The 26,554-nt window shown below is 34.9% G+C and overlaps 1 protein-coding gene and 1 long non-coding RNA gene across 6 annotated transcripts in view; one reads left to right on the top strand and one right to left on the bottom strand.

Moving 5' to 3' along the window:
- The window catches only part of LOC140670445 (cell adhesion molecule Dscam2), a 169,945-nt gene that overhangs the window by 83,167 nt on the left and 60,224 nt on the right, over positions 1 to 26,554 (bottom strand). For all 5 annotated transcript variants that reach the window (XM_072901042.1, XM_072901038.1, XM_072901041.1 and 2 more), the window contains exon 3: positions 3,823 to 4,143. In XM_072901042.1, the coding sequence (XP_072757143.1) occupies positions 3,823 to 4,143 (321 nt within the window). The remainder of the gene's footprint in view (positions 1 to 3,822; positions 4,144 to 26,554) is intronic.
- Positions 594 to 5,097, top strand: LOC140670449 (uncharacterized). Its single transcript, XR_012047556.1, has 3 exons — positions 594 to 1,038; positions 3,431 to 4,583; positions 4,679 to 5,097. It is a non-coding gene; the product is annotated as an uncharacterized lncRNA (long non-coding RNA).

Raw genomic sequence — 26,554 nt, forward strand, 5'->3', positions numbered from 1 at the left:
CAATAAACTCGAGATGCAACTTTTATATGTATTGATAACAAATGTATAAATCATTTATTGAATTGTAAAAAAAAAAAAAACAAAAAAATTAATATCTTCTCTCACTTCAATTAATCTAATTTATGATTGTGATAAAATTTTTTCAACGTGTTATTTAAGTAGCTATGCAATATAATAAATTACATTAAAAATAACTCTTTCTTGTAACTTTTTTTAGTCACAAGTTTCTTAAAATTGTGACATTATAAAATAAAAGATTGTACAATATATTTGTTTGAAAAAAATATAGACAATAACTATTTTCCTTTTTATAAAAAAAAAAATTTTTTCGTTAAATTGTCTTATGAAATTTTATCAAATTTATTTTACATAATACTTTCTGTTCATTTTCTTGTATGTGCAAAATCCATCGTGCTTTACAATTCTCGTGGTAAGCCGCGAATTTTGATATGGGCAGTGAAGGTCGGTTGTTAGCTATAAGCGAGCGAGAGTTTAGGGTCATTTATTGCGGCGGCAATTGAGGGAAAGAGCGAAAAGAGAGGGAGATCCCCTCACTCGCGATAAATGTAGTTGGCTTGGCTCTGCCCAAGCGCGCGATCATCCTTCGCCGGATAGTCAGGAGTTTAAAACGTCATTCCGGGAAACGGTCGATTACATTTACCCTCGACGGAGGCGGAAACTCCAGGAGGGACGGCACGATCTGATAATGCGGAAGACTGTTGATTTTCCGCCGTCAGAATCCGCGGACTGGGGCATTCGCGAAACGTGCGGAAAAGACCGTCCAGCATTAATTTACTTCTCGCGATGAATCGCCACTTTACTGTCTTGGGATTGACGTTAAATACATCTGTGAGAGAGATAACTCTTCAACAATATTTTAGATAACGAATTTTTAAGAGATGACGGCGAAATGTGCCAAGTAACTGTATTGTCAAGTTGGAAAAGTGCGGTTGTAAAAGAATTTAAAAGCTAATGTAATATTTAAAGAACATGATGTTGAAATTAAATATGACGTTAAAGTCGACATTTGATATAACAGTAAGATTTCATATCTAATAATTAAATTTAGACTTATATACATATTATGTCTTCATTCTTAAGATGTGATAAATCTGCAGAAGAAAAATGAACAAAATTCTCAGTCACAAAAATTCAGACTTTTTTTTTAATAAAATGAAATGTATATTATTCAGGGTGTCTACTAAAATCTTGTAAAAAATTCCCTGATTTTCCAGGCATTTTTGTTCAACTTCCAAGTAAAAAGAATATTTCAAGACCTTTTAATACAACTTTTTCCCCAAAAAATTTTTTATTACACGCATTTTCTAATGTTTCTCATTGATACGAAAGAAAAAACACGGAGCCCTTTAAGTTCCAATGTTAAACTTATAAATGTGCTAAAACAACTAAATAACTTTCATAAGATAATTTTTCATTTATATAAAATTTTCATTAAAAGTTACAAAGAGTATGTACTTCATATTCAATATTATGTTAAGATATTAAATATATAAACAAAATATATATTTATACGGAATAAACTGAGAGTTCACGTTGGCTCACTTTATCCGACGATTTTTAAGTACTTCTTCCCAGGCTTTAAGCACTTAAGAGTTTCACAATAGTTATACTAAAAGTTTATTAAACAAATTAAATTGTCAAATTAAACGCTAGTCATATTTCGATAATTTTATCGATTTAATGAGACTTCGTTATTCTGCAGTTACTTTTAATTTTCAATGAGAGAGAAAGGGAAAGTTCATATCAAATCATATATATCAAAATTATTAGAATATTTATTAAACAAATTGCAAAATAAATCGCTCAAACCGCCAAACATATAAATATCGAGATAAAACATTGGTCGTATTTCGATAGTTCTATCGACTTTAATGAGATTTCATATCAGTCTATAATCACTTTTAATTTCCAGCGAGGGTTCTATGCGTAAAAATTATTACAATATATTTATTAAATATTTATAAATAAATTAGATTGGCCGAAATGTCAAACATACAAGTACTGATTGTTAGATGAAACGCTGGTCATATTTCGAATGTTCTATCGACTTTAAGTGAGATTTTGTGTTATTTTTTTGTGCCGTTCTGCAATCACTTATATTTTCTGAATAAAGTTTTATTATAGATATAAAAATTACTAGAATATTTATTAAACAAATTAGATATCAAAATAACAATATAACTTAAATCTCATTTACATCTAGTGTCTCGGACGATCTAATTTATATAATTATCTAATATTCTAACAATTTTTACGCATATATCAAACCTTGTAGAAATTATTGCAGCATTCTCAGGTGCTTAAAATTTGGCAAGAATGCTAAAAAATTGTCAAAGAACAAAGTGAAATGAACCTGACGTTTCAGTTTGTCCCGATTTTTTCCCGGGTTCTTTCCACGAAGTGAAACACCAGTTTCACACGGCTGATTATTTACAAGATGAAAAACAAAATTATCAAAAAAAAGATTTTCGAAAAATTACCTGAATCCTAATAAAATTCCATGAGATATCCCTGATTTTTTCCAGATACAAAAAAAAATCCCTAAATATTCCTGGCTTTCCACGTTTTCTCAGGAATAGACACCCTGTTGTTATAAATATATAAAATTCTCCTCTATACATAAAATATTATTATAAAAATTATAGTACATGTACATATATAAGACGCGTATTTTTAAATATCACTTATTAAAACTTATCAATTAGTAAAACTATTACTAATTGATTATTTCTTTAATTTTAATATGTTGCAGTATTGTATTTATATAGCAAAAATTATTTCAGTTAAATATATGCAGCATAATATAATATATTAATAATACATTGATTTTATTTAAGAGTATATTAATGATTAAGAAGCCTTAAAACTCTAAAGAAATAAAATTAAACTCTTATTTAAATTTAAATTTGTAAATTTTAAAAATTAAAAATTGTGTAAATTTTAAAAATATTTACGATATATTTATAAATCAATCGGGAGAATAGAATCATTCTGACCGAGATTGCAGCGCCATTATTAATTTAGACGTTATTTCGCGACACATGAGCTTCTTTTTTATTATATTATGTAATAAACAGGATTTATCTAAACCAAGATTTCAAAGTGCAAACTCTCGCAGTTGTGTATTTATTTCCCGGGTGAATCTAAAATTTTTAAATTACGACGTGTGTTGTGCAAGAGAAGCGCGCAAAACTTCGATACTTTCAAGAAGTTATATGTTCGTCTCAAAACTTTACGCGTGTGTAATTATAACATACCGAGCATTTTCTTTATCTTTTACATTTACATTATTTGTCATCCTTTTACGATGTGAAATTTCGCTGAAGCTAAAAGAATATGTTTAACTTTCAAAAATTGTTAAGAGAGAGATATTTACATCCTTATATACAAATTTCCATGATTTTTCCAGATACTTTATCATCGGCAAAATTTAGTCAAAGTTGTTTTTGTCAAGAAGAGATTGACCAGAGTTAATCAGACATTAGTTATTTAATATGAAAAATACTGCAAGCGCGCATTTCAATCACGATGATCAATAAACTTAGCGATGATTCTTGACTTGAGAGAAAAATTCAAAGCTATGTACGGAGTCTACTCGTAAAGTTGCACATCACACGCTGTTATCGTGAGATATAGTCTTTGTCTTTTTCCACTGTACAGCGTGCAAGCTTTAAAGGACGATGAAAGATCAATCGGCTGGAAGAGGGTAAGTGGTCACGAGACGAGACGAGGAAAGCTGGGAAGAAATAAAGATGGCACTCTCTCTCTCTCTCTCTCTCATTCTCTCTTTCTATCTCTTACCGGCCTTCACCGTGATTTCACGGCCGAGCACTTTGCCGACGCTGTTCGACGCCTGACACCGATAGACGGCCGAATGCACATCGTGCCGGTAGCTCTCGGCGCCGAACGGCAAGAAGTACATGGAGCCGTTCATCAGCATCTCACGGATGTGCGGTATCGGTAGGACCGGCGAGCCATCGCCCATCAGCCAGTCGATCCTCGGCGAGGGACTGCCGTGGGCCGAGCAGTGGATCATCGCCCCGGTGTCGTTCGAAAACTCCACGCTCGAGCGCGGTTCCGAGACCAGCACCGGCCCTTGACTGTCCAGCACCACTCCTCGTCCTGCAAAACAGGGAGAAGAAAGCAAGATGTTAGAGAAAAGCGGTCTCCTTGGAGATCAATAAAGGGTGTCCCGGGATCTGAATTTTATATCAAATTTATAAAAATCGATTTTTTTCTAAGGATGTCGGATACAGCAATAGTTGTAAGCCCTTTGAAGAGATTTTTATAAAATCTCTCTAAAGTGAAAAGTAAATTGAAAGCGCTCGTACTTCCAAATTGACTTTTCTTCTTTAGAATTTTTTTCATTATTATATATTATATATTATATTATTATATATTGTATATTATATTTTTTTTTTAAATATGTGTGCGTTAAAAGTAGTAAAATAGTGCGGTTGCCGTCTGTTTTCAGTCGCAAGATTTTACTTTCACAGAGGGATGCACATTGGGATCGTATATGTTCGCTGCAGGAATAATCCTACATAGTTTTCGGAGTAACGGCAAGTCTCTCTCTCTCTCTCTCTCTCACACACACACACGCGCGCGCGCGCGAAAGGAAACAATTTCCCATAAATCTCTGCCAATTTTTCCGCAGCTTAGAGACGAGAAGATCTCTGCCACGAAGTCGAGACGGTTTATGCAACAGTATATTCAGAGTAAGGAGTTCTGACTGTAAAATACATAAAGCACGATTCACAACGACAAGGGATGCAGTGTGCGTAGCGAAATACGCGGCGAGTTGATGCCGCGACTTGAAAAAGTGCACACGCTCGAAGAAATCATTCATCCGAGATGCAGGAATAATGTCGACTCGATCGTTTCTACATCTGCATCCTATATCGAACAACAACGTATTTGATAGCCCATTCTTGATGTAAGAAGTATTATACCGCATAAATGGTTCTCTAAATCGACTGTATATTTCACTCTTATCCAGCATGATTTGCCATTTTTATATAGAAGTCTACTTGTTTCAAATTATTATAAAAATGTAAAGAGATGGAAATGCATTTTAAAGATCAATTTTTTTTCATCTTCAATTTTGCGAGAAATCTACAAGCACTAAGTTACACATATTTTGCTTCAGCAGAATTTTTCAAAGTATCAATAAGATGAGATATAAAATTCCAGCCATAAAAGATACCGACATTCGCTCGAGATAATATTGGTACGATAAAATAAAATAAAATAAAATAAAAAAAGAAATTACGCGATTTTCATATTACGTTAAAAGGCACGGGGATTGCGGGTCGTCGACTCCCGACAGAAAGATTCCTTTCTTGGAGGAGGTATCGAGAATAAAAATGCTGCGCAAGAGGGATCTAACGGATTGATCGCTCCAGTTACGACCACGGATTCAAGCAAGCCGTCTTTTCATCGGCAATAAAACGTATATCGCGCTCGGCAGTGCGCGCATCTATCGCGTCCTCTTTCACTTCCAGCTTCGGTTTCCTGCCTCGTTGAACGAGGGAGGAAGTATCCGGCACAAGATAACATAACGAAGTTATTAACTCGCCCGTGACGTGATCTCCTTTGCGATTTTATCGGCGAAATCCGATGCGTGAATAAAAGTTCCTCAGTTTCTATTTTAAATATTCATGCATCGAATAACAAGAATTTACATTAGATGTGGAAATTTCTTAAATATGAAAAGTCCCTCACATCTTATACATATAAATATCAATAATCGTTATTAGAAGCTAAAGTCCAACTTGAGTTAAACTTGTAAAAAACTCCCCCCGTAATAATAACATTTTTTACGTATATTTTTAAGAGTAAAAGTTTAGTATCTCCCGCCGTAAAAAACCGAGATTTAGTTGAAATAATTTTTGACTTCAAATCCAAGTCTGCGTAACAAGGGATATTTCATCTCGAGAGATTTTTTTCAATCATAAATATACGCAGACAAGAGGATCTGTCAAAATCGTGACTCGATTTATCGTTGGTCTGCCGAATCGTCTGTTCCACGTGCGTCACATTTTCCCATTCCACCCTCCTTCACCCCTTCCCCTTCACATGGTGACACTGTCCTCGTTCCTCGCGGCTCTCGAGGAAATCTGATAGAGGATCTTCGTCGCAGCTGATGGCAGCACTTCCGCAGCTTTGTCCCCGGAATTCCGGAACCTTGTTTTCTCGGCGATCGACGAAAATTCTGGCTGAGGATGCAGGAAGGGCAGGGGAATTCAACGAGATATAGAGAGAGGAAGGGGAGAAGAGAAATACGTGAGAGATACCTGCAGAGAAATCGGTGCATTATGCATGAAAACGGCAGTTTGATAACCTGGACGGAGAACCGGGTCGAGAACGTCGCGATGCGGCACTTCGATACCGATCGCGCATGTATGTATATGCGCGGACCACGTGACACATGCCGTAAACGCATACACATGAACGTTTACGCGCGGCGTTTCCTGTGTTGTATATACAGCCACCATTGCACCTGCGTCACCCCGTAGGTTTAAACAACGCCGTGCATCGCTGCATCGTCCGCTATGCACGCGCCATCCCATATCCTCCTCCTCCTCCTCTCCCTCCCTCCCTCTCCTTCCCTCTCTCTCTCTCTCTCTCTCTCTCTCTCTCTCTCTCTCTCTCTCTCTCTCTCTCTCTCTCTCTCTCTCTCTCTCTCTCTCTCTCTCTCTCTGGCCTGGCTGCTGCCATCCTTAATGTCTTCCGTACCCTTAATGCAAACGATACTGCATGATGCTGCACTCGCTTCTCCGACGCGCGAGTGACTTCCTAGCTGTCAAAATGGCGAAAATTCAGTCGCGAAAAACTCGGTGACCTGCGGTCGATGCTAACGAACTTTTGCTTCGTTAGCAGAAAATTTGCGTGAGAATCGCTGTCGCGACACGTTTCGCACTGTAATTCAGCTCCGCCGAAAATGCACACTCGCACGTGAATTTCGCACATGATCGCGTTTTCTCCCGCGTTGAGTATTTATTTGCGCAATATTCGAGTTACAAATCCAGAAATTACGCTAAAGAGTTGAAGGAAATTTTATCATATTTTTCTTATATTTCTGCGTTTGTTATTGCTTTACTCGCTGAATGAAGAAATGAGAAATGTATTGAAATTAATATGAAAGAGATACAGAAGAGTCTCATATATATATATAATTAAAAATAAACATTTAATTACTATAACTTGTCAAATTTTACACAATTTTATATTAATAAAATACAGGACGATGTACTGAAAAAGTGCAGACTTTTGCCTTCAGAGTGACTCTTCCAGAACCTACGTTTCAGTATGTGTGTTTTGAATTCATTATGTGTATAAATATATAAATCCATTTCTAATAAAATAAATCTCGGGAAAAGTGCTCAAAATTAACCAAAATTTTTTAAATATCATAGTCATATTTAGAATATTCTTCATTCATGTTATCAAAATCAATTTAAAATCAAAATCAGGTGATAATCCCATATTTTCATGCTTTGTCATTTTACAGACACGAATGACTATTTTTTGTTTCAAATATTAATGTCTATTGTTATTTTACGAAACTCACAAAAAATAATATCGCGTTAAGAGCAAGTTATATACGTTTTGTCCTGATTATTATTCTTTCATGTCTCTATTATATTTCTCATAATTTCCTTGATCTTTTGATTGCACGATTTTTCATGTTTTTTTTTTATTAATGATCGAATACATATCAATTTCTATGTATTATGAAGTAATATTTGTTTTTTTTTAATTATTTATTTCTAAAGAAAGTTAACATTTTTAAGAATAATATATCAGTTCTTATCAAAAAATTTTGATTCCAATTTTTCAATATTCTTACACTGAATTATGAAAACGTCATCATTTTTGATCAATTACGTTCTGTACGTGAATATTGTAAAATAACTCTTAGTGGATTGGAATTGTACGTATTGTGTTCGTTATCATAATAATATTCCATTTCTCTTGATTTTATACTCTTACATTCCGTATTCCTTTATTTTCTTTTGACATTAAAATTCATTCCTTCATTCCAATTATTTTAATCCTTTGACAAATTATTTTGAAAGAGAGAGAGAGAGAGAGAGAGAGAAATTACAATCATTTCCTACAAAATTCGCGTAAGACAATACACCTGATTTAATTTGTAAAATGCAAAAATACACAAAGGGTACGACAATAAATGATGGAAAGAAATTGTTTTCTTATCAAAATCACGTAAAATAATACCTGATTTAATTTGTAAACTATAGAAACACACAAAAGATACGACAATAAATAATGTCGGAGAGAAACTGTTCCATCTCATATTCTAGATGCAATCATATTTCGCAAACATCAATTAAAATGATCAATTTAAGAACTTACCTTGGGATTTAAACAATTAAAAATAAATTCAATACACACACACACACACACACACACACACATACATAAAAAGGGGAGTCGTAATATAGATTTTCGAAAAGCTACTATGAGAAGAAAAATCGATACTTTTAACATCTTCTTTATGATAATTAATATATAAAGTATTTTGATTTAAAATAAAATAAAATGAAAAGAATATGTAAACAGAACATAAAGTATTATTAACAAATGTTGTGATGTGTACCTTTTATATTCAAGAAACTACTATCGTATATCATACGCATATTTGTACGTCATGTGAAGTATCTCGAGAAAGCGCATAACTTTCCTCTACCTACGGCAAACATCAAAGAACTGTCACGAGCAAGAAAATATGATATAATCTTACTGACGGTAACGTTTGTGCAACTAAATATCCGTCGCACAAACATTTCCATTCCATTATTCTCGGTGATATTTTTTGTAAATGACGGTGACACCGTGCGATGGAGCAATGTTTGTTAGCTCAGCGGTATGTCTCCATTCTATCTTTACGAGCCATTTGAAATGTTCGTTCGTTCGTTGCATTTTCGTGGCAGGGCCATTTCGCGCGCGCACCGCTGACCGTTTTTCCGTCCCTTGATATCGCGCTGGCATCTGAGATCCAGCCTCGTGTGCACGTGATCTCGCTTTCACGATTCATGCATTTGCATTTGGTAGCGCGCGCCTGATTGTGTCAACGAATGAATGGCAAGCAATCCGTTCGATATCGCATAATAAATTCCGTTTCTCCCCTTGAAAATTGCGCGATCGGCTGGCAGAAGCGCGTCCTCCGTTTCCGAATAAAAATCCAATTAAGCCGGCGGATTAAACCGCGACATCCGTGACCCTTTTGTAACCGTTTGACTGCGTGTTTCTCCTATATCTGTATGTATGTGCGCGCGCCTTGCGATTGATTTTACCCGTAACCCCGCGAATTACTTTATTACATTTCCTCGAGCGACGTAACATATAAAAGTCAATTGCACATTCCCCCGGAAGATATATTGAAACTTTGAATGGTGATTATTATATTCGCTTTTCGATTTTACGTTATCTTTGAGAATCGGACGAACACAATAGAATTTGGAGATAAAACATTTGCGCATTAGATGCGCATTGGATGCTGCGTCTGCCAAGCGCGATGCAACCTACCGCATCGGTATACAATAATGCACCATTGTTATGTAGGCCGCATTTACATATACGCAATTTCGCACGCTCCAGCTCACCCCCGGTCTACCACCCCGTCATCCATTCGTGTACGCCCATTCGGTACGCGTTTGGGGCTCCCGTATGACGTCACGCACGCTCGCATTTGCATTCACGCGAAAATTACGCATCGAGAAAATAAACAAATAAGATAATAATCAAATTCATCGATACATCCTCGATATACAACCTCGAGGGTTATTCGTGCACTGTGATAAAAAAATAATAATAATAAGAAATATTTTTATATATTTCATAAAATACATAAGTGTTAAAAAAAAAATTAATACAAGTAACGGCATTTGACAAATGAAAATTATTAATTCGAAATGTGAAAGAATCGTATTAAATCGGTGCTACAATCATGAATTGCAATATCGATTTGAGTTTGCTGATGTAAAATTATGCGAATTAAAAAACCGTGCGTGTAAAGGGTAAGAAGTACATAGGTCGTTTCTCCCTCGCACACAACTTCTTAATCAGCATTGTGTTCTTCCGAGGTAGCCATTAGCCGGACGAGTCGAGACTCTACTGGCATTTATGCGTCTGACCTAATGACCCTCGCAACACCGTGTATTATACTATGGTGGCCGCATCTGTTCTCGGTGTAATACGGACAGTGGATAATGCTACACACATTATTCGACACATTATTTTACCTTTGCCTTCGGCATTATATTATTCGACCTAATAATAAGCTTAATAGGTTTAATCAAAATACCTTATATATCAATGATAATTATAATAAATGCATTTCATAAAATCTATTAAATGTTTGCAACAATGTATATGTACGTAAAATATTATTGTGTTTACATTTGAGATTATGTATATTTGTCTGAATATTATGAGTAAAGATATATCTAAGATACTTTAAAATATAATTTTCCCAGACATAAAATTGCAAGGTTGATTACACCTAACTTTATCGTAATACGCGTTATGATGTACATACATACATACTTAACGTTTAATGCAAATGCGTGCAATTTGTTTCGCGATATAATTACAGCGTTGCAACCCGATGTCGCTTCGAGAATTGTCGCGCAAATGAATACACATTGACGTGCATTCGGATGCGTACAGTTTCTCTCGTATTTAGACGCGTGCACTCTCATCTTTCTCTCTCTCTCTCTCTCTCTCTCTCGTTCCCTCTCTTCCCGTCTCCACAGGAGCAACTCGCGAGATAGCCGGTATATTCAATTCCACCGTGCATGCGCACGTACGGCAAGCGAATGCACTGGATAAACAGGAGTTAATTAATCATAGAGAGTTTGCTGCCGGTTGGTGTTTACCAGAGTTTCCCTCCGCAAAATGTTAATTGGTGACAACTCGGTTTAAGGAATGCATTAAATCAAAAACCGACATCGATTATTATAATTTACATTGGAATCGCGTGAATAAATCAACCAGTCATACGAGATCGTATATTTATCGGTTTATCAGATAATCGTCTTAAATTAAAAGATTTATCTTCGAGTTCATTTAGAAAGATTAAATTTTATTAATATCAGAAAAATTATTAGCTTGTATATAATTTTGTATTAATTAATATACATGTAATTAAACAAATATTTTTGAAAAGCGTATGAAAAAATAGTCCAATCTTAAAATTTGAAAAACGTATCAAGTATCGCCTGAACAAAAATGCGTTTTCTCTCTCTCTCTCTCTCTCTCTCTCTCTCTCTCTCTCTCTCTCTCTCTCTCTGTTTCTCTGTTTTAAGAAAAAAAAATTATTGTGGAAAAATATCATGAATCATAATAAGGATTATTACAATAGCTGTTCGACAAATATCTATATTATTCAGCGATCGTGAAAAGTTCGTTTTTAAACTGCGCCTAGACTCGATTTATCACATAATTTGAACGAAGAAGAAGAAGAAGAAGTAGAAGAGTAATTTTCTGCAGCCTGTACATTATGTACTTACTGCGAAAGTTTGAGTTCCGCGGGGGTGCGAGAAAGTTTCTTCCCCATATACATTGTAATTATACTGCAGCATCATTTACACACCGTAGTCACGTGCCATCCTCTATAATGCATCTTACATCTCTCGCCTGCGCTTATGGCTTTAATGGTCTGTATTTTGCATACCATAAATAATCATGAGCTTAACAAAGAATGTACGATAAAAAAAAGATTTTCCTTCCACAATAAAGAATATTGTATATATAAGTAGAAAACTTGGGAGAGCTACATCTTTCTTTTCCAATATATCCCGTATACTCAGTCCCATTTCCTTCAGCATTTACGCACTTTTGTCTTAAATTTATCCCATCGTCAATAATCATTTGCCCATGGAAAACGACTACTACCCGCATTCTCTCGTAATGCGAAGACCATGCTTAACTCCATGTGACGTTGATATGTATATTGTTCGTGTGCAAACGAGACGTCGTCACGCGGGCAGGATATTTGTGCAACATACGCGTCCCGACGTATGTGTGTACATGTGTATGCCGATATACGTGTGTATGTGTACGCCGATGTGCAATTATGCTCGGATCCCTCTCTTTTCCGGACATCAGCGTCGCTGTTACATACGTATCCGGTTTCCTTGTCTCTCGCACGGCACAACATCTACACCGCTGCATTCTGTGCAGATGCAGAGATGCATATATATATACATAGATGTATACATGTAACGAAGCCGCGTTGCATAGGATCGCGTTGTAAACGTCGCAGCCGAGGGATCGCCTTGCGAGGGCAGGCGGTTTGCTGCTTGCATTCCCGACGTCTGATTAATTGCAGATGTGCCGTCACCCTCAACTTGCAACGGAGGTGCAACGGAGGTGCAACGACACCTTCGGGGCATTATCACGGCACTGACAGAACCGTCAGTGACGAATTAACGGCGCGCTGCGCGGCTATCTATCTAATATATCCGTCTTCTCTCAGCTCGCCCTTTCTTATCCACGCCTTCCTTATCGCGCCGTCGTCACACGCCGACACAAACGACGCCCTTCGATCTGATATATCGGCCAAGACGGATCGTCCCCGGCAGCGACATTCCAAAGTGGCGACGTCGGCGAGTGGATTTCACGAATGCAAACGTTTCCCGGAGTCGAGGAATTTCTCGCTCGTACATCAACGCCTTTCATTGCGCTCCGTTACACGATAATTCCGTGATTTAAGGAGTAGTTTTCCGACACGTTAGTTTTATTTGGAGAATTCTTACACGGGGCTATCTCGGATGAGATAAGATGTTGATTTTAGAGGAATTCCCTTTTTTCTTTTCTTTTTTTTTTTTTTTTATAAAAATTACTTTTATCGTCTTAATTTGAATTTTATGTTGCACGATTTTTTTTACACTCAAAAAAATGATCTTGCAACTTGAACAAAAATTTTCTAGCTGTAAAAAATTAATTGAAACAGATAAATGATTAGCAAATACTGTGATACTCCATATATTTTGCACTTAATCAATTTAAATGACACAGACAGAATTTATATCTGTACTATTATTAGTGTAATTTAGAGAGAAAATTTTTCTGCGATGCCTATCTGTAAGGTCTCTATTGTCAAGGATAATTATATTTGTGATTAATATTTGGAAATGGGATCAAAATTTTCTAGAGGTATTGCTAGAATATTGCTGCTATAAATTCTATACGTGACAAACAATATTCTAACAGATACAAAAAGTAGCGATAAATTTTAATTGAGACATCTAGAAATCTATCTACATTAGCAAAATATTTTTTTGAGTGTACAAGATATTTGAAATTTAAAATTTATCTAGCACGATTTCTCTTTCTCATAATTAATTTATAGAAATTGGCACCTATCGGAATGTTTGCCAATAATTCATTAATCTATACGTTAAAGAAATATTATTTAATTTTAAATACTTTTGAGAATCAAAATCACTTTTTGATTCTATTTCCTTGAAATACTATATGTGACTATATTTCTCTAGAAACGAGCGTTAAGACAAAGTCTCGGAAGTGTGATTAAGCAGTTTCAGTTCCGTGGATTAAGTCGCGGAAGGGGTAAAGTAATCAGCCCTTCAGAATTTCTTATCCGATGCCATATAGCATCGCGATATTATTTCTAGATTTGCAACGACTTGTTTGCTGTAGTCGCACGTAGAGCTGTAACGGCAAACCTAGCTGCTGCTAAATTAAAGGGCGTTAAAGTGTAATTAAGACGCTATAGTCGCCGGGCACAGCTTGAATTTAAGCTATGGGAATGTTGACTTAAGGAACTGAGAAGCAAATTGCACGAGAGCCTAGGCTTCGGTTTCGCGCATTTTTGCGTTAAACGAAATGTCGCGGAATTCAGTGTTAGCGATTTTTTTACGCGTTCGAGATTAGATTAAAACCATTAATCGAGATTTATTTATTTAAAGAAAAAAATAAATAATAGAAAAAATTAAATATTTATGTCGCATGTGAAATATATACGGAAGTATATATGTATTATCTGAATAAATATGGTCTTTCTCTTTCAAAATGTAAATCAAAAGATATAATTGATTTATTACGTTCATGCAAGATGTGTAAAAATTTATGTAGAAATATAAACTGGAAAAAATGGCTTTTTCGAGAGAATACAGTCTGATGGTTTTGAAATATATTACATTAAAGAAAAAAGAGATACGAATAGAAGCTTGTGTATTTGCAAATGTCGCAATGAAGATTCGCGATATGACAATCAACGATTCGCAATTTTCGGAATAGAAACGTAGGAAATTAGGACCCAGGTTCAAAGTGTATGCCAGTTGTTTCATTACCATCACTTTAATCTCCGTTTGTTGTTTCTACCGACGGCAAACTTAATTGCAATAACAATGAGTTATTATACTCGTAAACTCACGAAGATTTTGCAGCGCGAATAATACTGATGCAAGTATTTACGTTGCGATAATAGTTTCTGAGTTTACTAAAATCGGAGCTTTGATGAATATATTGCATCAATATTAATAATGTATAGTCTATATATTCATTCATTTAAGATGCTAATATAATTCCTGTAAACTTAAGTTGAACTTGCATCGTCGGGCAAGACTGATCAAAATTCAACTAAACACGGATCGCTGATCATATAGTTAGTTGGATGCAACTATCTTGTGACAACAATAGGCAAGGCACTAATACATATTATGGTAAATTCAATGATTATCTTGAATATTTGCTTTAACCGCGAGTACACATCCATTTGGTGTAAAGAGAAACAGGGAGAGAGAGAGAGAGAGAGAAAGAGAACTTTCCACATAGTGAATAATTCAATATTATGTAAAAGAGTTATGAATCTTTTCTACGATATTTTCGCAATGTAAATGTCGATAAATCTGATTATGCTATGTTTTTGCGTGATTCTCTTCAATTAACTGAAGGACTCTCTTCGAACAAATCCAATTAACTTATTTTTGTTTTCATTTTTATATACATTTTATATACATAGTCCGCATATCGCGACATTTGTACAAAACAGTGTTTCCTGAGAAAGCATTTTTCTTAACGGAAAAAATATATATTGTAAAATTTTTTTACATGTATAAATAGAATAAGAGTTTTGACTTTTCACATTAATAGAGTTATATCTTGCATACGTACACAGTAAAAAAATTGTACGTCCAATGTTAAACTTTTCTTGTGTTACCACGTTTTGATTACTTCAAATGTAAAATTAACATACAACTGTATGTCATTATTTTTATAACCTTCTTATATGTTACACATTTATGTCAACACTTTGTGTATGTCTCTGAAAATGGAATATAAATGTGAGTGCTTTTGATACATCATTAACAATCATTTCAAACGATATGTTTCAAAATTAGTTTAACCTTTTAAGAAAAATTAAAGCAAATCTTCAAATAATCACAAACTTTAAATTTTCCATTAATATTTTTTACGAATTATTGTAACTAATCTTAACATGTAGGTTTTAATTAATTTGTATGTCATTTTTATATCTTACTAAAAGTCATAATAACAAAAATAAATGTAAAGTATCAAATGCAAAGTGTCAATTATCTAATATTTCTAGTTCGTCAATAAGTAACACAACAAATATATGATTTTAAATTAAAATTTAGAATAAACTTTCCGGAACATGTAAAAAATGTTGAAATTAGCATTTTATTTTTTTTACTATGTACAACATGCGTAGGTACATGAATATCCATAACATACTCGTTAACTACAAATCGTTATTTGTTGATAAAAAACTGGAAATCTTGAACTTTCTTCTACTATTTAAAACAAGAGAAATTATTAAATAAAATATATCAATCAATGACTATCTTTACATGTCATTCTTAATCGAGTTTAACATTTGTAATTCTGAAACTGACCAATCACAGCTATTCTTCTGAAGAGTGAAATAACTGGTTAGATTTAAAACTACGGATGTTATTAAACTCGATTAAGAATGACATAATCAATGACATTTTTTAAAAAAGCATAGAGGTCTGTGAACCGCGTATCGCATATAATAAGCATATTATCTGATACCTACGTTTTTGTCTAAAAACAAAATTATATATATATATGTGTGTGTGTGTGTGTGTATAGGTAAATTTTATTTAATTGTAAGCTTTTTTCCGAGGAGAGAAAAAATATATATCTCTACATTTTCTCTACTTGCTTACATATTTTTCTCAACGTCTTACATAATTATTTCTCCTTCATTAAGCATTATAGAAAAATAATTTAATTGTTATTTTTTATTAAGGAGGTATAATTAATGGGAGCAAAAATTAGGAACTATTCTACATAAGTTTATATTTATTTTTTTTCTAAAATCTCTGAGAGTGATTTTTTTCAATTTTGAGTTTGCGTCTTTTTTTACAAAACTATTTATGATAACTTGATTGTACAACATATAATATTTTATTACTTATGTTTACGTATAGATAACTTTCTCTCTTTCTCTCTCTCTCAAGATTTAAATTCTCAATCACAACTTTCCCAATATTACATCTGCAGACTCGGGACTTCCGCAGAACTTCTCGAATTATAGATTTCGTCTCTTGTGTCTACACATATATGTATATATATATATATATATATATGTTACATATGCGGTTGCGTATATGTACATACACTTGGCTACATCGCAGGTCAGTGATTCTAGCGCGCGTTTAGAGCTCTTAGGAGCGTTTGATCTGGATCACGGTTAATTTCACCCTAGGTTATAGCGTACAATGCCGTAACACATGGAGCCGCGACCCCGTTGCATCGGGCACGGTCTGATTGGTTCATACCACGTTGTGCATATTACACAAACACACGTATCTGGTGGCAAACACATGTCAGATAGAGAGACACGCGAGGCGGATCAATCCATGGCGCAGCCATCTAGTCGACTTCGGCGTCACGCGGGCTTCGTTTCAATCTCGATCAAATCCGCAACGGCTTGCATCACTTCATAAAAACAATGCGGCGAAACGTGAGCATCCGCGATTTTTCGATACCCACCGACGACGCGGTTGGTCGATTTTTGTTCATCCTCCGCTCTCACCCCTCCCGTACACTCCTATGAATAACCAAACGAGCAAGCTGTCTCGTTGCGGAAAAAATCGTTTCGCGATTAATCTAATTATTTCCCTAGAGCTCAGAGATTTCATCGATAATGTATACGCAGAAAGTTACGCTCGTTAAAAATATAAATAATAGCAGTGCACGTGTATAATTTATATTTGAATTGATATGAAAATCCCAAAATGTTATCGTTATTTTTAGTATAATAAATGTTTGTCAATATTAATTATAATACGCATTAGTTTCTACGAATTTCTTAAAGTTTTCTCCGTGTTTTTCTTTTTAATTTTTATTTTATCTTCCCTGTACTCCGAATAAAAACGCAAAACCTTATAAAAGCAAAGTCTTATAAGACAAACGTCCTATTTTTCGTTGAATAATTTTAATGAATTTCGCTGTAAACGCAGCAGATGTTGCCTCATAAAAAAAAATCCACGCGAAAAATTACTTCGCACATTTATTAACATGACTGTAAAAACTCCGATATTTTGAAATTTAGGCCACGAGTACGCTAAAACAATTACAGGAAGTATGCAACCGCACATACATGACCATTTTATCCGTTACTCGATATAATACGAACACCGATAAACTCGACGTACGTCAAATAAATATCAAATTTAAATTTTTACGAGTAAAGAAGATGCGAGTTGATATAATTTAAATGTTTCTTATATTAATAATAATTAACTTTTTGTTTGACGATATTTATCTCTTATTATTTTATTAAAGAAGATTTTATTTATTTTATTTTAGGAAAAGTTTTACGGCTCATATTCTTTCTCTGCCATAGTAATCGAATAAAAAGTCAGATATGAAAAAACATATCCATTGGAAAACGCTCAACGCGATACATTTGATATGAAGTAATATTCCTGTCTCATATATAATTTTACATAGTCTCGTATTAATTAATTTTTTCATAATATAATCGCCCGGTGAATAGTATAAAAAAATGGAAATGCGAACAAATTTTTTATTCGTTTGGGAATTTAGAAATATCTTATATATCTCTGTGTGACATCAAAATACTATTATTATAAATATAACTGACATACTACGTTAAATATTAACATTAATATTTTTATTTAAACGTAATCTTCGTGATACGGTCAATACGTCTGTCACCTAATTTTATCTCAGTTATGTAATATTTTATTGTGAAGAAGACTTATAAAAATAATACAAGATTAAAAGAAAAATAATTTAATTAAAAGAAAACTTGGCATTATTACATTATGCCTGTCAAAGCGTCATTTTAAATTGTCACAGCAGCATCAAGCTTTTTTACGTTAATTTCTTTTTACTTTTAATTATCTTTATCATTATCATATACCTTAGAATAAATAATAGCGACACGTGAGATTAATATAATTACGAGCGTGATAACGGGTACGAATAACGTTTACTTGTGGATGGTGGATAACGTCCGTCTACGTTTCATACAAAATGCCATATGCATCGTTCGTGTTATGCACTCACCATGAAGCGTGCTCGCTGCGATCGAGGTCTGCTGCAAAAAGAGAAGACAATGTCGACGATGAAATTAGTTGACGTCCCGATGGCTTCGTTCGTTCATTCGTCCGTCCCTTCCTCCGCTCGACTTCGCATTCGTACGTCCCATGCCTCTGCTCTATCCTCAAAAAATGCCCGTCTCGCTTCCTCCTGCCAAGCGTACCAATTTTCCGTCTCGATTCCGCCGATTCTCTCCGTCTTTATCTGTCTCTCTATCACGAACGAATATATCTCTCTCGGCAGCGTCTTCATCCGACCGAATAGAAGAATCTAGCGAGACGGCAGCAATATCGGCGGAAATCGAATCGCAAAATGGAGAAAATGACTGCGAGTGCTTCCCCCCATACCAAAAGAAGCCAGGGGGAAAAGAGGGGGGTGTTGAGAAGAGACAGAGACGAAGAGGAGTACCGAAGTGGAAGAAAACGAGGAGTTATCAAGAAGCGAGAAAAAGAGGCAACAGATGTGAAAGAGAGAAGCAGAAAGAGAGAGAGAGAGAGAACATGATATAGACATGCACTTTAGGACAAGTTAATCCCCGGAGACTCTGAAATGGAGTCTCTGGCTGACAACAATCTCATGGATCCGTTATCTTTGCCAAACCGCCATCATCATTGATGCACGAACATGCGAATAATCGCATGTGTATCGCATTATCATTCCAGATCGATTCCCCGATTCGCAATATTCGTGGGGAGAGGAAGGGGGAGTAAATGGACTACCACCCAGAGTGCCAGAGGAATGCGTATTTCGGCGAATCTCCCTTTGATGCCCTCTCGCAGGAGAGTAGCGGATCGTTGCCATAAGCGGTTCACGGAGGCTCGGCTCTACACGATCTGTCAGTCATCCTGAAATCCTTCCCCCATTGGAAACTATGCTAAGCGCCTCCCTCGGGACAAGAGGAGAATATTCTCGGTCAGTATATCCATAATGGTTGCAAATCCCATGACTCACCGTGATACGATTGTCCGATCAATAATTCCGTCCCTTGTCTTTCTGTCGGATATTCTTTGAAATAAATAATTTCGCTTTATCGATCGATCGCATATACTTTTATAGATGATTTAATGATTCAGCAAGACTTTGTAATTTGACGTAAAAAAAAAAAAAAAAAAATATAATGCAATAATTATGAAACACACTCTGTGTGTTTTAGAGAGACGGACACGATGTAACATTTCCGAGATCTATGTATAACTTAAAACATATATACATTGTACATATCGGGCGGTTGAAATGTATGTTTTATGCATCTGTGCATGTGCGCGGTAAAGTTATCCTCAACAGTGGTTTCAATATTTTTATATGATCATCAGTTAACTTGATGTTGTCTACCGCTCTTCTATTCTCGTCGTTTGCGCTTCATGTCACGCTCAAGCGAGCTTCGAAGTTTTTCGACAAGTTCGACATGGCGATGTCAAGCACAATAAATCGAAATAACTGTTGCGACAAAGACAAACTCGACAAATCAAACAGAATTCGGTTTAATATAAGAGGAGAATAAAAGATTTTATCTTTATCGCAGTAATACACCACTTACACAAATTTTATCGCATTCAATAAAATTTCCATTACTGTTATTATGTCTATATAGTGCTTTTTAGTCGCGTAATAATTAATTTAATTAAAACTGAAGGGCTAAACTAATTTTGAAATTAGTTTAAATTTTAAAACTATAATTTTAAGCTAATTTGTAATTTTTAAACGCACATAAAAGATTGCACTGTGCAATTTAAAATTTAAATTTTGAAATGTTATGTTTGAAATTTTATATTACAGGAAAATAAGAAGATGTAAAATACATAAAAGACGTAAGTATATGTATCATGTATTTTAAAAGGAGGTAGCATCTGCCAAACGTTTCGGGAAACCGCCTGAAAGTCAGTAAAAAGGCATACACAATGCGGCTGATCCCTTCTTAGAATTCTTTGTCTTAAAGGCAAAACATTTTCACAAGAGAGAGAGAGAGAGAGAGAGAGAGAGAGAGAGAGAGAGAGAGAGAGAGACAGGGAGGGGGAGGGGAGAAACACACAAGGAAGGAAAAAAGTTGCGCGCACGGAAAAGGTAGTAGTATTTGACGACATCGTTGGGTCGTTCTTCCGTAAACTGCTTAACAGCAGATAGTAGTTCTAAGTTCTTTCGGGCTGCCGGGAGTAACTTTCTTAATCCTCCTCTTAGCGGAGTTAATCCGCTCGATTAATGCTTTACTAACCTCCTTCTCGAACGAGTTCCATCTGTAGCTTGACATTTTCAAGCTTTAGACTCACATACATATATTTGTATGATAAATAAATAATTAAAGAAATAACAAATAAAAAAATGAAATATCTATGGTATTCTATAATTATATTACAAATTATACAAATTACATTAAAATTGTAAAATAAAAACAATTATATAAATAGTATATAAAATATTATTGTAATATTTTTTAAATTTTATAATTAAATTTATATAGGAAAAACAAAATTCTTTATATCATAAACGGAAAACAAAATGATGGTGAGTCAAGTGGATTATTGTATACTCTATACTCGATAAACGAGAGAGGATTGAAAATTTTGAATAATGAGTTTGTTGTTGAAATAGCAGATCGTCAATTTTCTCTTTCGCATAAACGTTCATTGCCTATTACTCGCACGTACTTGCTAACACGTTAAATTAGCATAATATCTCGTAGCCGCATGAGCTCTTCTGCGGATACTTCAATGCCGCGAATACAATGGAGAATCGATCTGCGAGAGCAGCCAGCGATGCGAGGAAAACCACGAGATAGACATGTCGACATGCACTAGGGGAGAAAGAAACACGGGCGGAATGACTCAAAAGAAATTCATTACTTACTAGGACATTGAATGAACTCGCGATAAAAGCCGTCATAAAATAAGTAAAGGAATAAGAGAAAGAGAAAATAATTTATTAAAAGCACTCAGAGAGAGCAGGGAGGAAGATAAATTCCCTCAAACGTGGAAAATAGAGCATTGTTTTTTTTAATTAAATATCAGAAAAAGATGTAATATACGTAATGTTTAATTATTTGAGTAATCAATTATTTCGGGGATTATACATATATATTTTGTTCGATTTTATTTTGATTAGATTTTAAAATTAGTTATAAAAAATCGGATAAAGATCAATATTAGCTAAGTTAAATTTTTTTTTTTTTTTTTTTAAGAAAGAATATAAAATTCATGAAAAAGTCTTTTAAGAAAATTGTTCATTAATAGCTTTTATAAGATATCCGAGATAGAGTTATCCTCTTAAATCGACTTAATTAAAGAAAGGAAAAAAACTTTCAAACATATTACCGACTTCTAATGATAGGATCAGCTAAAAGAAAAATTATTCAGATCGAGAAGAGAGATATTTTAAGATATAGATTTTAATAAACGCGTCCGCGAATAAACTTTTGGGTTGAATCGGAAATACCTTTTAAAACGACACGTTCGACGAGATAACAATTACTTTCAATCGGCTAGTTATTATGTGCTCTTAAATTGAAAAGAACTTCGTTGACTTATAAAAGATCCCCCTTACTACTGGAATCGACAATTCTAATCAAATTACGCGAGCGGACGGACAAGAGTTTTGATACATAAATGTAGATCACCTGGAAATCTCTCGATGCTTTTAGAAGCTTCGGAAACTTTACTCGGAAGATGTACCTATCTAATTGTAAAATAAGAAGATTCATGTTTCTAGAAAAATATCGCTATGTCAGCAGGAAATAAATAATTTTGCCACTGAAAAATTATTCGTGTTTTTTTTATTATTACGTTCACTTTTAGTTATTATAGAATCAGCCTTGAGTAAATTAAAAAAATAAATAAAATGAATGAATAAATAAAAAACAAAATAAATAAACTAAATAAATAAAACATTTTTATTAAATAAAAAATTTAAGCAAATAAAAAAATTTTACTAAAGGAAAGGATATTTCAAACACAAATTTATTATCATTAAATCGTACGATCGTAATCAAGTTTCCTACACGTTAATCTGCACACATGAATTAAAGTGATTATCGCAAAAGTGCATTTAACTGTGAAACTTAACGCCGATAGTGAAATTCGCCTAATGGACATTTTGCAGAGGCGCATCATGCAAGGAGTACATCTCGCTTTGCGCTCTAATTGGCATGTGCGTCGCGAGCATAATTATGAATTATTTTCAATCGCGTCGGGGCGAAAAAATGTAGAATACATAGCGCAGAGGCGTGAATGTGTGAGCGTTCGTGCCACGAATATATAGTTCATTAGACGCTGCAGCCCGTCGTTAATTACGCCGAATATAATTAAAAAGAGCGTAGGACGAATTCCTTCATCGTGCGCCACTCGCCTCCTTTTTTTCTCTTTCTCTTCCTTCTTATCGCCGCGAATTTAATGCCGCACGAGCTAAAGGTGTTTTTTTTTTTTTTTTTTTTTTTTTTATTTTACGCGTGATATTATGCCACACCATCCAGTTGCGAAACTCGGCTACGGCTATTACGCTCGCTATATTCGCGCGATATAAAAACGAGTATGGTGCGATATTTTTTTCGTTACCTACCGCGTCGGACTTTATCCCGAATGAATAAATAACGTGAAATAACGCAGCGTGGAACACCGAAATACTACATCAAAGAACACCCTTCTACTATGAGATAGAAAAAAATAGAGAATATCAATCAAGTAAATATACATAAAAAGCTAAAAATCAATACGTTCGAAAAAAACAAAAAAAAAAAAAAAAAAAAAATAGGTAAATATAAGGAAAAAATGCTTTCCATTAAGTGAACAATCGATTATAAAAGTTGAATTAGCTATCTCAAAATAGATGTTATTTTTAATATTATAAAAATAGTACACAGTCGCTATTGTGCCTTTTTTGGACATTTAAAATCCTGCACAGAGTATTTTTTAGACTAATTTATTTGATCGAGCAAAATTATTTTCGAAGCGAAAGTAAACTCGACGCGATCGTTCGTCATCAGCCTGTATGTCACGATTTTCTTACACTTGACTTTTCTAGAGAAAACAGCAGACGCGAAAATATAATCTCATGAAAGTGAGGCACGTAATAAGTAAAAGTCAGGCTTTGTCCGGGATCTCGTCAGATGACAGCTTTCAAATTATATCGAAGTGCACCCCGGGAGCGAATAGCAGTAGTAGCAGGCGCGCAAAGCGGAGTCACGCGTCGCATTTTACATAAATACACGTCACTCGGCTCCAGATAAAACAGAACACAAAGACGTCTACTCTCCTATCGTACAATAAAGCCGTCGATCTTGTTCAGAGAAATGATTTTTTGAAATTGCAGGTAAATTAACCCAATTTGGTACAGATTTAAAAAAAAAAAATACTTGCATTTTTTATATAAAGCCTTCGAAAATCAATCTTAGTTGAAGCATCACTTTTTATTCTTATTAATTGTAGAAATAAGGTAGTTTGGATGAATTTGCTTTGTTTTAAAATAGTAGACAGTCAATTCAAGCCCTGTATCTGTTGCAAATTAGATTCAGCTAATTTGGAACCCGAATTCTGACCTGTGCGCACCATAGGTTTAATATGTTAAAATATACCTAGAAAGTATTGTCATAAATAACATTCCATTTATCTTTCAAAACCATAAAGGAGAAATTAAAGATGTTCCGAATTCGGTTGATGTACCAATTTCGTGATAACCTTACTGTATAGTCCTAAAACCTGCACACATTTGCGCAATAAAGTTTATATTTATACAAAGTATGAAATTAAACAAAAAATTGTTAACAAGAAAAAAATACAGAGAAAAAATATTTTTTAAATAAAAAAAAATATAGATAAAAAAATTAAAGTAAAATAAAATAAATAAAATAAAAGGTAGAAAAATACAGAGAGTTTAAAGTAAGATATAAAAATAAAAAGTTGAAAAAACAAAAAGTGAAAAAATCCATGGAAACAGTTACATATTCTGGATCATTTTCACATCTTTCTAAGAAATAATTTATTAATTGTTTATTATTCATAATTAGTTTTTAAAAAATAAATAAAATTTGAGTTAATACTACAGAAAACTAATAATTTGCCTTTTAAATATTGCACTTGTTCGACTTAATACATAAGCAAGAAAAATTTAATTATTTCATTTTTAATTATTTTACATATTATACTTATTTTACTTATCATTTATATCATTTTAATTATTTTACTTAACTAATGCTCTTTTTTCACACATTTTAAAATCTGACATTGCGTGAGGGCTAACGCGAGAAAAATCAAAGTATTTCGAAATAGATTCCCTTTATCTGTACTTTCCTATCGCCTTGAAATTCTGGGAAAGCGCTATAAGAATCATACGTCAAATGACAAAAGAATTTTTTTCTCTCTCTTGCGTCGCGACGCGATAAATATTCTCTCCGTAGAGCTTCACGCAATGCCTGGGATAAAATACAAAATGTTCGCGCAATTTCACTCGGCTAGATATGGCACGCAAAAAGAATGAAAACTGATATCGATAAAGTTGCTGCTCAATGAACGATGGAACCGCGCGCGAACCATGGTTCTATCGCCTTTAAAGCCGTACCTGTGCCTCCCTCTCTCTCTCTCTCTTTCTCTCTTTTCCTCGTTATTTGTATTTTTTTCATCGTCTCTCGACGGTGCGGCGAGTTATTTCGCAATTTAATAGCCGACTTAGCGCTCGTGCTTTTCTCTTCGTCGCGCGAAACCGAGTCGAGAAGCAAGCTTTCCGCGAACGCGTGCGAAAGCAGCCACGTTTTCTCAATGGGTTGCAATTAGAACGGCGCGATAGATTTGTTTCTCGACTCGTCGAGAGAAATCTTCCATCGACATCGGCACGATGCATTCACGTGGCGATTCAGTCGGGCGATGCAAACACGGTCTTTCGTAATTTCTCCAGAATGTAGCGCGCTCTCTTACATGCAATTTATCATCGTAAACGAGGCTCCGCGTTTCATGCACTTGGAAATATTACACCGACGAGAGAAGCATCTATCACGCAATTACACGATAGTATTCACGCATTCGTTGTTTCGTAAATGATGATACGATCACAATAGACATAGCGCTCGCTGACAAATCCATTTGTTAAGAGCGAGATCTTCCTTGATGAGATGATGCAAAGAGGCGATATATTTTCTTTGGACTTTTGACTCGCGACGAAGGCTCGGTTCACTCGCGACATCCTTCTATCTTTTCGGAGATAGGTCGGACAATTGTGTCAAACGTCACGTCACGTCACGTCACGTCACGTCACGTCACGTTTGAAGCCGGCGCGACGTCAGACAATCGGTCACGAGGCATGCATTTTCGGGATTTAGGGCAAGCCGCGACGAGAGATGCGGCCGCTCGGCACGAAGGACCGACCATCCCCAGGCTTGACGGATCGATCGTAATTAAATCGATGGGATCCTACTACGACCGCTCAGTCTCGCATGCCTCATGGACTTAACTCCATATCTGGGAATGGGGCCGATCGAAGCGCTTCGCCATCAGGATGCATTATGGAGCGCGAGAGAGGACATGCCAGTAGATAGGCGAGAGCGACGCGGCCGGGTTATCTCGCGCCTATTTGCACGATAGTCCTGTTTCCGATTAATCAGGTCTCCCGGAATTAACGCAGTCCCCTGGGAATGAGTCATGTCTTCCGCACGCACGCATTAGGTTATATATATATATATATATATATATATATATATATATGCCTTTCTTCCTTCCTCCTCTCTATAATTGATCGACAAGTACTCTTGTCCCCCTTTTTTCCTTCTATTCATATTAAATTTCTTTCCGTCTCTTGAATATGTCAAATGTATTTAACGATATCTCATTCGCATAAAGCAAACGGAAATGTTGATCTTTAGTGTATAGTAAGCGTTAAAAATTAAAAAAAAATAGAATATAGCTTTGATTTATTATAAAAAATTTATTATAATGATTGAATTAGAAAT

Source organism: Anoplolepis gracilipes, chromosome 10 (genome assembly GCF_047496725.1).
Source record: "Anoplolepis gracilipes chromosome 10, ASM4749672v1, whole genome shotgun sequence".
Classification (NCBI taxonomy): domain Eukaryota; kingdom Metazoa; phylum Arthropoda; class Insecta; order Hymenoptera; family Formicidae; genus Anoplolepis; species Anoplolepis gracilipes.